General features: G+C 44.6%; 1 protein-coding gene across 1 annotated transcript; it reads left to right on the top strand.

Moving 5' to 3' along the window:
* Positions 1–925: 925 nt before the first annotated feature.
* Positions 926–2,451, top strand: LOC123457483 (low-density lipoprotein receptor class A domain-containing protein 4-like; the record flags this gene model as incomplete). The annotated part of the gene is made up of 1 exon (XM_045141368.1): positions 926–2,451. A coding segment is annotated over one exon (531 nt), but the record flags the coding sequence as incomplete, so codon positions are not given.
* Between the last annotated feature and the right edge of the window lie 10,754 nt (positions 2,452–13,205).

Here is a 13,205-nt window from a genome sequence, read left to right as displayed (position 1 = left end):
TCTACTTCACTTGGGTGTTTTTTCCCTTGTTCTTTTCAGGTACCCCCTACTTTCCTTTCTGAAGCTCTTTCTCTTTCTTTGGAATATTGCTTATTGTTTATTTTTTCTCTTACTCAGTTTCTCTCTTTCACTAGCTCAACAAAGAGGCAGTCTGTAGTCTGTCTTACCCAGACGTCCCCAAGACAAGATTCAAAGAACAGACTACCTGGATTCATTTGCCAGAAAATTCTACAATCATGTTTACTTTGGAATACAAAACATGTTCTTATTAATGATGAGAAATAACAAGAGGGGACTTTTATTAAGAATCCAAGTATCTGTAAAAGTCTAGGAGCCAAAAGAAAGAGCTAGTTTTCCAATTAGAAAATAATAATCTCAGACTCCCCACCTCACTTTGCTGAATCACAGGTTCCAGAGCTGGGAGGACCTGAGAGAGCAGGAGGCTTTTCCTGGCCTGTTCTTATATCTTACAGATAAAGTCACTGAGACTGGGATGACACGATCTGTGACCAGGTTCAATGCTGACTACACCGTGTAGTTTGTACCATTCCTGGTCTTTGCATTCTTCAATCTGTTTGCATCATTCATTCTTTGATCCCATTTGAACCCTTGGGAAATGTGAACAGAACGTGTACAAGTAACTCCGTTAATCCTAATCAATCTTCAGTGAGCCACACAGTTCTCTATTGTTTAGTCATCCCAGAGACGTCAGAGTAACTTGACACAGTTTAATGGTGTGAGTCACTGGGTATAAGAAAAAAAGAAACTGTCAAAACTTATATGCTGTTTTGTCTGGGAAATGGTAAGGGAGATGGTATAAACACTGAAAAGAACACAAAAGACGCTTGACTTTTCCTGGTCTTGTCCCTTTCATGGTCATCTTTATACTGAGAATGTCTTCAGGCCTCTCCTCTTTTCCTTTCAGATCATGTATGCCCCTCGGTCCAGGGACAGGTTTACCACCCCATCCTTTATCCAGCGGGATCGCTTCAGCCGCTTTCAGCCCACATACCCCTACGTGCAGCATGAAATTGACTTGCCTCCCACCATCTCCCTGTCGGATGGGGAGGAGCCGCCTCCTTACCAGGGCCCCTGTACCCTGCAGCTTCGAGACCCTGAACAGCAGATGGAACTCAACCGAGAGTCTGTAAGGGCCCCGCCCAACCGAACGGTGTTTGACAGTGACTTAATAGACATTTCTGTGTACAACGGGGGACCATGCCCACCGAGCAGCCACTCGGGTATCAGTGCAGCCACCTGTAGCAGTAACAGGAGGATGGAGGGGCCGCCCCCGACCTATAGCGAGGTGATGGGCCGCTACCCAGGCGCCTCCTTCTTCCACCACCAGCATAGCAACGCACACAGGGGCAGCGGACTGCAACTTCAGCAGAACAATCCGGAAAGCACAATAGTACCCATCAAAGGCAAGGACAGGAAGCCGGGGAATCTGGTCTGATCTCTGCGGAATGCACTATTCAAGAAGAGAGAAACCTTGGCAGGGAGAGAGACAGAGGCTTCCAGCCCTTCCTGCCACAGGGTCGTCCAGCTTTACATGGTACAACTGAGTAAAACCAAATTTGTAAAATGGTCTTTGTTTCTGATTCCTTTCAGGGGAATGGTGTGCAAACAAGATTGACACGATACAAATTTCTATCTGGTTTGACCAGGGATAGAGTGTTTATCTGGAGCGTGGATGGGGACAGGAGACCAGCTTGGCAGAGGGTGGGCAGGCAAAACAGAGAAAGGGAAGCTTTGAAGACACCAAGAAGTAAGGCTCACAGAGATATTTATTTAATTCCTAAAGGAGACTGAAGATAACTGAGGTCAGAATGGCCTGTTTTATAATTAACTGAATAAAGAATTATATATTATCATGGGGAAGAATCAGCCAGTTTGTTTTTTTTTTCTAAGGTGTGAAACCTGCATTGTTTTAAAAATATGAAACAAAACTTGTTTTGTGTGCCAAGGTATAATGTGGAGGAGGAGTTAGATGAATGTAAGGAGCTAATTTGTGTTGTGAAAGTTTTATAAGTTGCACTATTTTCATGTTTAAAATATGTATGAGGGAACTGCTTTGCGGAAGGTTACGTATGTTGTCTTGTCACCTATGGATGGTTATCAAGCCAAGGAACATCCCTGGGTGTCTCCAGAATCATACAAGAAAGGGTATTTGGGGATGTGATGCAGCCCAGTGTTTACCGAGTTACATATATCAAAAAAAAAAAAAAGTGGTTATTGTTGCAAGAATTAGAATCAAATAGCAGTGAACCCTTGAGGCATCTGGAGCTGTGGGTGGCCGATAGTAAACACATCCATTATGTATCTAGCGTCATGCAGTGTCCTTATCCTCCAGCCTTGTAGTCCCTCCAGAAATTTAGACTTTTTTCACTGTAGCATGAAATATATTCAGATACATATCTTATTTTATGCAATAAACTGTTTAAAATGCAAGGTGGTTACTTTGTGTACTGCTGAACTATGTGGCTCAATGAATCCTGTTGCCTCTTCCCTTTCCTGGGCAGCTCCATTTAGCTCTGCCAGCTTGCTTACACAGTTCAGTGGTTCCCCCACCCCGCCACCCATGCGGCCCACCTGGATCTCCAAGTGAGCCTCACGGGTGGAATTCCTTACGCTCAGGAAGCCTCTGGACCCGATAGAAGGACATATATGTACCAGTCAAAATAAGCCATTTGATTTCACTAGTGTTACATGGTGTAGCTTTCTTAAAGGAATACAGCTCAGGCCTATCCGGATTATGTATGGATTTGCTCCTCTCGCCATACCAATCTTTTGTGTCAAGTCAGAACAGAAGTGGGTGGGTGTGACTGTCACAGTACAACAGGCAGTTGAGGTGCAATTGGAAAACTGACTCTAAATATTTTAAGTGTTGACTAGTCCTAATATTTTCAAATATTCTAATTAGAATAATAAAAAAAAACCCCACATTTCTGCACATGGGAGCATTGGCTTTGTATAGCAGCAGCATATGGGTTTGTCACATCCTGAGTCAAGAAGGGCTCATCTGGAGTATCAGGGTCAGGTTTTGGAGGTTGGGCCTCCCTGACCTCTACATAACCCAATGAACTACAATAGGAATTTAGTGCCAACTTTAACACTGTATCAGCATATGTGCGTGTTGCTGTTTTGTGTTCTCAGATGAAATTCAGCAGTGAGGTGACTTTGTGTCCTTAGTTGAGACCTAGAGAGACTGTTTAAAGTCCTGTATGACCGCAGGATGCTGATCTTAGTTAAGCAGGTCACTGGCTTTCTTCAGGCCTGAAGTCTCCATTGGATTCTCCACTTCACACAGTAATGTCTCCAGAACTAGTCAAACTGGAAAGATGGGCAGCTCCTGCTTAAACACTACTTAAAAAAAAAAATGTGTGCCTGAGGGCCAGTGACGGGGCTCACTTGTCTGGTGACATTTGGTGGTGTTTTAAAGAGAAACCAGCAGAAGAGGTTAACTGGGCCAAAGTTGGCCTTTCCCATTAACCCCAAGACCACTGGGAAGGCTACTGACTTCTAAGTGACCTACACTTGGAAGCCCGTGATTGGAAGAGGCCAGGGGCCCCATGACACAGTGCCAGAAGGGGAGCTACTTATTCCAACTGGGGACTCACTGATGGGAACTCAGTGTGGCTGCGTTAGGGGGAAGGTCAGCTTATGATTTTGTCATTCCAAATCTTGCCTGTAGTTTTGATAAAGCAGTGATTTCGCCTTTCAGCTCTGTCTCAAAATGACATCCCAATCCTTACTTTTCCATCTGCTCTGAGAATGAGCTTAGGCCAGAGACTTGTAAATTCCTCGGTAGCTTTCCAGGTACATGAACATTTTGTAGATGCCAGTAATACTGGCAAAACAATTATTTAGTCCAAATAACTTTACTCATATTTGAAAACAAGTGTCCCCACTGCTCTGTCAGGGTACCCTAGAGAATTACCTTTTCAGTTAGTGATTTAAAGACCCTTTCTCTCTCATGCATATCAAATATCTGTGATAGATAGATATTGTATGTCTCTCTTCAGCACAGGGAAGAGGTGACTTATTTCAAAAGCTCCCTTCTAACTCTAAGGTGCTCGCCAGGTAGCAGCTATAAAGATCCAGCTCATACAGTGGGTGGGGTCTTTCTAGAAGTCTCGGATTTAGGACAATGTGTTTATAATGGTTATTTCCAAAGGGCACTGCAACACAGTTTGTATTGTTGGAAGGTGCCATCTTGGGCAGGTTGCTCTGACTTTTGTTTTGTCCTGGAAACGTTTGAAATATGAAATCCAAGGCATGCAAATCCCATCTACAGGAACTCAGTCTTCTGGCTTGCATTTCCCACCTCCTGCAGCAACTAAACTGAAGCTATACTTAATGCAAGAGATTATGGAGCAGACTTCTCATGTGAGAGGTGTGTTTGCTTTGTGTGTGCTATTTTTACTGATAAAGCAATGTCCTGTGCCTTCTCCACCGCAGACACTTATGTAGCCCACAAGGTTAGAGAATGGTGAAGATGTAGCAGGTATGTTGTGAGCACTAAGCCTCCACTTACTAATTTTGGCTCAAGCTTCAGAGCAAGGACAAGGAGCCACCAGTAAACTGAGAAGCATCTTCACATTGACGTGGGAACTGGGTAGTTTTCTTGATTTGTGAACTGATCCATCTGATCCTCACTTTCATCTTCCAAAGAGTGAAGGGAACAAAAAGGAAGCACTTTCACAAAGCTGCTGTCACCTAGAAGATCCCGTTCATATTCCTGTGCTTCTCGCAGTACAGTAGACTTCCCATTTCCCATCTACCTGTTCCTTCTAGGGCACAGGCCTTCTGAGATAGCCTCAGGTCACATTATTTGAGGGAGCCCATGTGGCACTGGCCAGTCAGCGCCAGCCATGTGCTGCTGACACGCTGCTGTGGAGTATGACCACTTCCTGGGCTCCACACATGACCTGGGGCATTGGGACAGGGCGTGCACACTGTGCCCTTGCTTCCCGAGTTTTGTTACTTTGAATGGCAACACCAACTCTTGAAAAAGCTCAGCAGTGAATGAAGAGGGGGAGAAACACACACACGCACGCACGCACACACACAAAGGGCGACACATACTTTCTATTACTTTTATCTTTCAAAAAACTTATTTATTCATTTATTTGTGAGAGACAGAGACAGACAGTATGGGCACACCAGAGCTTTCAGTCAGCGCAAGTGAACCCCAGATGCACGTGCTACTATGCTGTGCATCTGGCTTTCCATGAGTGCTGGGGAATTCAATCATTAGGCTTTGCAAGCAAACACCTTAAACCACTGAGCCATCTCTTCAGCCCAACTTTTTGCGTTTTTTGCACACCAGTCACCCATTAAGAAACTTGTTTCCACGCCAATCCCCATGTTAACAGTACCTTCCTGGCTCCCCTACAAGGAAGCCCAGCTGGGGCTGCTAGGAGCACAGGGATGCTTGGAGGTAACATAGCCAGGTTAAAAGCTGGACAGAGGATGCACACTGCAGGGACTTCGCTCTGCACGCCTGTCTCTAGGCAGCTGGGGTGGTACCTCATGTTCTGACCTCAGCAGACATGAAGCCAGCCCCCCCTCCACGTACAATGACCACCTCTGTTGTGCCTCACTTAAAATGGTGCTTCTTCAATTGTGTTTTCATTTGTAAGGTGCTGTATGTAAGCTGAACATATTATGCACAAATCCTACCCAATGGGTAGAACAAGAAGTGAATACTGTAATGTACAGATTATACCAGTTTTAACCGAAGTGGCACAGAACTTGTAAATCCCTATGTGCTTCATCTTTTGTAAGGAAATTTACAAATGGACACATACAAATAAAGTCTATGGAGTTTATTTTCCTATTAAATATCAATATTCTAACACAAAGAAGAGAAAACCTAACAAGCAATGGTTTATGACCAGCATTTGCATAGGAACTGAATCGTTTCTTTGCTGTGAAAACACCAACAAGTTTTAAAAATCCACGGCATTTTGGCTGCCACTAGATACTTATGTTAACCTCTTTAGAAATGTTAGACTACTGTTGGTTATATGTTAGAGAAAACAGTTGATATTTTTCAATTTGCTCTGTGAGCATTCTTTTGTGCAGTAGTAGTAGAATGCCAGGCCTCAGTGGGAAGTGCGAAGTCTTTCAAGTGACAAACATGGTGTCAAAGGAGTGAATAACCTGTTTGGCCTCAGGGACACGTGTACCTTTGTATTCTGCGTCTCTCTGTGCCTTGCCTTACACTTGGAAACTGTGGAAATGATTAACTGACAGTGGAATTTGCAGAGAAAGAGTGCCTCAGAAAACAGACTGACTTGGAAAGACAGGGTAGGGAGGGGTTGCTGTGGGTTGTCACTAGAGAATGGTTACTCAGCCACACGTAGAATCCTTAATCCATTCCTACTGTGTCCTGTGGGGGTCCTGGCCAAAGCCAAACTGTTTTTGCCATCAGTTAGATTATGTGTTAAGCTGCATGTGAAGTCTGCCTCTCTCTTCCAGCTTGTCTTTAGTGTCTAGATGTGGCCTCTGCATTTTTAAGTTTTGTAATTTTTAAAGCAAAGAAAGGTCTATCACGTGGTGTTCACTAAACCAGTGTGGGGAGCAAGCGCCACCCACAAAGGCAGTCCATGGAACTCTGCCCCTCCAATCCAGACCCAAGTTTATTATGTAACCAGATGATATTCTAATAAATTCCATGTTTTTTTCTTTGTTCTGTGGTGCATGTTTTGATTTTGAAAGTCACAACAGAATATCCCCCAATCCTGGAAAAAATAAAAAAGTCAAGCTATTACCAATAATCCTGAACCTGGAAATGCCTGTGAACACAACTCTTAATGCTGATTCAGTCCTTTCAGCACCTCTGTGAAAGAGCTGTGAATATGTGACCACAGGTGCCTCCCGACAGCCAGCTGACACCACTGTCTACAGCAGGACACACTCTCAGGACCCCTCATAAAGACTGCAGGTTCATTCCTGTGAGAAATCTCTGGCTCCAGGTTCAACCTCTTGGGAGACCTAGTGAGCAGCAGAATGTTCTAGACTCAGGGGTACTAACAAGTAAGACCAACCACTGATTACTTTCTGCCTATCTAGCCAAGGCTGAGCCTTCCTGTCAGTGCTACTGGTTCCACTTAATGTACTTGTTGACATGTCTATTTTTCATTTCTTGGCTTTCAATCACATTTTAAAAATTGTATGTTTAGCCAGGTATGGTGGTGCAAGCCTTTAATCCCAACACCCAGGAGGCAGAGGTAGGAGGAGCACTCTGAGTTTGAGGCCACCCTGAGACTACATAGTGATTTTCATGTCAGTCTGGGCTAGAGCGAGACCTTATGTCTCTCTCTCTCTATATATATAGTATTCTTGTCTAAAGTTGTTTCCCATCCCACCCCCAACCCCTGAGGTAGGGTTTAACACTAGCTCAGGCTGACCTGGAACTCCACTATGCGGTATCAGGCTGGCCTTGAACTCAGTGATCCTTCTACCTCTGTCTCCCACGTGCTGGGATTAAAGGCGTGCGCCACCATGCCCGACTCTTTAAAAAATTGTTTTAGAGCTGGGCGTGGTGGCACACGCCTTTAATTCCAGCACTCAGGAGGGAGAGATAGGAGGATCGCTGAGAGTTCGAGGTCACCCTGAGACTACATAGTGGATTCCAGGTCAGCCTGGACCAGAGTGAGACCCTACCTCAAAAAACCAAAAAAAAAAAAAAAAAAAAAAAAAAAATTGTTTTAAAAATACATATAGTAGTATCCACAATATTTTGTTCATTTAATTTTTTACTATAAAGCAATTTACTAAAAAAGTACAACTGCATTTGAACTTTTCAGTTTTTGTGAGCTATGACAATCAGAAGTCACTAAAGTCCTTTTCTGTTTTTTAAAAAAAAAAATTTTGGCTTATTTTTATTTATTTGAGAGTGACAGACAGAGAAAGAGGGAGGAAGAGAGATAGAGAGAGAGAGAATGGATGCACAAGGGCTTCCAGCCACTGCAGATCAATTCCAGATGCATGCACCCCCTTGTGCATCTGGCTAATGTGGGTCCTGGGGAATCGAGCCTCGAACCGGGGTTCTTAGGCTTCACAGGCAAACGCTTAACCGCTAAGCCATCTCTCCAGCCCCTTTTCTGTTTTTTTTTTTTTAACAACCATTTGTGCTTATTCAGCATAAGTCTTAGTTATATACAGAGATTCTCAGATGTCATATATCTACATCCTTTGCCTGAGCAATGATGATGTAGTTCTTAGGCCTTAGGTCTTTAAACAGCAATAGTTTTAAAGAAAGATGTTGCATAAGTCCTATTTGCTAGTTATGAAGTCAGGCTTTTTTTTTTTTTTTTTTTTGCATGTTCTTAATGTCAGAGTAAGTCATTGGACAAAATCATGGCTGATATATGTGTGTGTATATACATAATCACTGGGGCTTTTTGTTTGCTTAGAAAATACAGCATATATGGAAAATCCAATGTGCTTAAGACCTGTCTCAGAGAAATATTAACAGAACATTCATGTTATAGATTAAAAAATCGATTTTGTTCAAATCCAAAAGCCTTTGGTAACTGCACTTTGTGGACTGCCCCAGGACCACTGCAGTATGTCTGCCAGTGACACAGATCGCCCCAAGCACAGAAACACAGACATGTTGGGTGTCCATGTGAGGAGCCACCTGACCCAATGCTGCCTTCTTGTAGGTTCTAAGTCAAAGGCTTGTTTCTTTTACCCCATTATCTCACATGGACAGTTGTTTGGTTTTTAACCTACCACATTGGAGTGGGTGGCACCCTTAAGTAAGTAATAAAAAGTGAAAATCCAAAAATAAAAATAAATGGTTCAAATTGATTTTCCTTGCCTTGTTACCCTGAGCCCTGCCCACCTCCTCTTATTCTTTTTCTGTCCTTTTTTTATTGTTTTTCTTTGTGAAGGGGTCCAGAGGGGGCTGACTGGGGCTTTGTCATTCAATAGCTCTACGTGTCCAAGTGTGGCCTGTAGCTGCCCGGGCTGCTGCCCAGGCTAAGGGTGCTACACCTGCCCAATAGCAGCATGGTGAGCCTGCCTGGGCCAGGTGATACCTGCAGACTGGCTTTCAGCTCTGTGGCCATTTACAAGTTTGTCCATACTTGGACTCTTGCCTCACTTTAGTCCTGCTCCATCGTGCAGATGGACAGTTATCGTCGGTACTTATCACAGCCGTTTCCTTACCACCTGCTTGGCTCCCTTGGCAAGGGTTTCAGCCAAGCTTTTAGAGCTAATAAGCCAGCCAGGGAAGAAGTCACATGGCACACCCTCAAGTGTCCACATGGGGTAGAGGTCACTCTTGCTGCCCAACTTGAGGGTTGGGACACATTAGCCACACAAGAGACAGAAGCAGAGTCAACAGCCTGCAGGTCCCGCAGACACACATGCCCCTGCGTATGTCTGTCAGGACGGTAAGGGCATACTCTGCTTTCTCTGGCACACAGGGCTGCCCAGGTGTTTTGCTTTCATCCCATGGCACTGAGAATACTCGACATCTGCCCTCCTAGCAAATGCCTAAGTATGCAGCACATGTTCTGAATTTCATCTGCAAGGGACTCAGAGAGGACAACCTCTATCTTCTGGTAAAACTTAGTAGTACTTAGTGATACTCTGAACTCTGCACCAAATTTCTCTACAAATACCAGTTTCTGATGGCTCCAGATGTTCTTATGATTGGCAGCAATTCAATGGCAAAGGATACTCAGAGCTGGCTTCACGTATGCCGGGCACAGGCTCGGGCCCTGCACTTGGACAAGAGGGCAAGGCACACTCAAGGGGAGTTTTGAACCAAGGGGATGCGGGGAAGTTCCTTGATGTGTGAAATATGTAAGACTATTTGCAAGTGTGAAAACTAGATTGAACTGCTGAAGTTTTCCTTACTTGCTGTCAAGTGTGGATTCAGTAAGATGCAAGAGTTGCCCAGCCGCAAGGAGAAGCAGAGTCGAGCAGGCGCTCAGCTGTGTGAAAAGAGCTTTTCAACCATCGCCAGCTGGACGATGACAGAGACGGCACTGGACAGGCCCTCTCAACGGCCCGTCCCAGCAGGCTGAGAGAGTGAAGCTGAACTGTCTCCCTCCCACGTCACTCTACATGGAAAGAGGACATTGTACACACTATAAAGTCTGGCAACCAAGTGATGGGAAGTGCCAGCACAGCAAGGACACAGGTAGTATTCATGGTCCAGTGAATTGGCTTGAACTTGTACCTTCAAAAGCACCAGGAATCCCTCAAGTTCCAGAGGAGGGTCTGCACACCAGTGTGCCTGTCACAGGGAGAAAGGACCAAATGGGAACTGGACAGCTGAATTTCTGTCTTGCATCTCTATGGCTTCTTTCTTCGACTTAAATTGGCCTAAATGTTCTAATGTAATCCATTCAGTATCTAATTCTACAGTCTAACCCTGGGGGTTGAGTTATGACAAGAGAAAAATAAAAACAGAAAAATTAACCCAAAGTGCTTCTAAAAGCAATGAAAGGTTCAGACTGCTCAAGAAAAATTGCATTAGGTTTTGCAGATGTACTTGTTTTGATAATATTCTTTAGTATTGGGGGAAATGCAGACTTGTCTTTAATCTCTGGAGCAAAAGGAGTAAGGGGTGCAAGCTACGTGCCCATAAAACCTGCCTCTGCTCTTCCAAGGGGACAGAACGTGCATGTTTGCCGAGCTCCAGGGGAGCAAAGTCCCGGGCCTCTACCTGGCTATGGCTTGGTTCCAGGCAGGGAGGACATCTTGCACCCTTTTTGCATGACAGAAACAGAACAGTTGCTATTCTGAGAACGGTAAAGCAACTATGACAACTTGATAACCATAGCAACTGCTGGAGAAAAGTATCCATTCAAATTCAACAATACAAATTAGGAAAATCACATCTGCCATAGAACCTCACATCTGACACTCAGAGGTACAAAGTAAAAGCCGAAACATGTGCACACACATACAACCGCTGTGTGCTCTAAAAATCCAAGACAGGTTTTAAGGAGTTAAACATCAAATTGGAAAGGATGACACAAAATTACCATTATTGCATGTCACACAATTTATGGAATTGTCAAAATATAGTTAAAAGGTGGTTTTAGCAATGTAGATGGGTTGAAAAATGGTGGAGGAAATGATTTCATTGAAACAATACGGATAAAGTTCAGGTTCCATTATTGCTCTAGAAACTGTGAAGGCTCCAGTCACGGCATTCGGAAGCCCGTTGGTCTTGGTGAGGATCGGCTGCACCCCTGCACAGCCTCACAGACACACTCCAGGGGCCTGCATCAGGCATCTGAACACCTACCTTTATTCCTCACTTTGGTGACAGTTTTCGAACAGTTAAACTGATCAAACTCAAAACAGAGAAGGCTGGACAAAGGGAGGGAGGAGAGAGGAGGAAAGGTTTCATCTAGTTTACACGTTCAGAAAGAGCAAAGGGTTGTTTTGGCAGCTGGGGGAGGGGATGTTTAGCTGTCCCTGTGCTGTTCTCAGGACCCTTCTTCTCCACGGTAGACCCTGTAAGAAGTCACACTCTGGGCACCATGCCAGCTACCTCTTCATTTTCTCACCAGGACGGGTCAAGCAAATCCTCAGAACACAATCACACCCTACCTTGAAGGGCTCTGAAATCAGATGCTTTGGAAGAGGTTCGCTGTTGTCAGAATAACTAAATTAATGCCACAGGACAGTGAGGGTCTGTAGTCACTGTTGAAGAGCGCCAACGACGTATAGCTTGATTTTCAAAGGCCAACCCCGGAGACACAAGACAATCATGAGCTTGTTTTGACTGGCTAGGAGGAACACGCAACACACAAGTCCCAAAGGAAGCATTCGGAAGGAAAGTTCATTCCACTGGGCTAACTCCACCTTTCTCACCCACAAAGGAGAAGCTCACAGTCCAGCAGAAAGTTCTGTCAAGAAGGCAAGAATTCTGGGAGAAACCACTCCCAGACCAGTCCAGTCATTAGGGAAGAATGAGGTCTTCACCCTATTGTCCCTTCAGCTACATGACATTTTTATTTTTTTCAAGGTAGGGTCTCACTCTAGTCCAGGCTGACCTGGGACTGACTTTGTAGCTCCAGGCTGGCCTCTACATTACAGTGATCCTCTTTCCTCTGCCTCCCAAGTGCGTGGCAGCTATGTGACATTTTGCAATCCTACTTCATACTAACTTCGCACATAACATGCACATGCGCCCGTGGAGACCAAGCATGGCTACAACTTGAAGATTGAGCATGACCCCAGCGCTGCAGAGTTCTCATGTGGAGCCCCCCACATCACTCTTTAATGCTCATGTGTGGATCAGGCACCCGAGCCGATGATGGTATCCCTGGTAATGTCCACGAGGCAGTGACCTGTCAATGCCAAGAGGTAAGTGTCACGCATAACTGGCGTTTAACTAGGTCAGAGGGAACAATTTTGGTGACATCCAAATCTGCCTCACTTTAGGCCTTATGGAGACTCAGATTTTAAAGTCTGAAATCAGGGTCCTTATTTCAAGAAACAAAGCGTAGCTCATAAGGACTATCCTACATGTCTATGGCAGGTTCTTTCTCAGGAGTCCTTTAACAACTCATAAATACAAATCCACAAAACTGTTTTCTAAAAATGATTATCATATCAGAAAAATCTGGAAAGACAAACTCATTCAATTCTGCTACATTTGCTTTAATTGCCATGTGGCCATCTAACTGCTGTTACATATAGTAGCTTGGTGTCTATATCTGAATTGGTTATGACATCCTGAAGATTACTTGAACCCAATACAAAGGGGACTATCAGCTGCTCAACGCATCTAATATGCAGTGTCCTTCCTTTTCTTCAAACACTTCTACCCAAGCTACAAAGATGCTCAAAATTCCTAAAATTATCATCTAAGACCACAAAAACAAGACAGCCAACAGCTCCATTTCACCCTGAGCACAAATGATACATATGGCCCTTTCATTTGTAAAAGTGCTATATTCTATGGCAATAAAAAAGAAAGCTCAGGGCTGCGGGCTTTAGACCGGCCACGGCGCAGACCCACACGGGGCGCCAGGACCACGGAGATGCCAAAGAGGACCCTGCTAAAGAGGTCCTGGCTCCTGGTAGGACCGTGTGCCTAGAGCTTGCTCCAGTGCGGACTTGCATTTCCCGCCTTAGAAGCTGTCCATGGACTGGAACCCCGCTGATGGCACAGGCCCAGTGCATGTGCCTTTGGGGCACGTTGTGGCTAATGAGAA

This window comes from Jaculus jaculus, unplaced genomic scaffold (assembly GCF_020740685.1).
Source record: "Jaculus jaculus isolate mJacJac1 unplaced genomic scaffold, mJacJac1.mat.Y.cur mat_scaffold_74_1_287302_arrow_ctg1, whole genome shotgun sequence".
NCBI classification, from domain to species: Eukaryota; Metazoa; Chordata; class Mammalia; order Rodentia; family Dipodidae; genus Jaculus; species Jaculus jaculus.
This window is presented reverse-complemented; position numbering and strand designations above follow the sequence as displayed.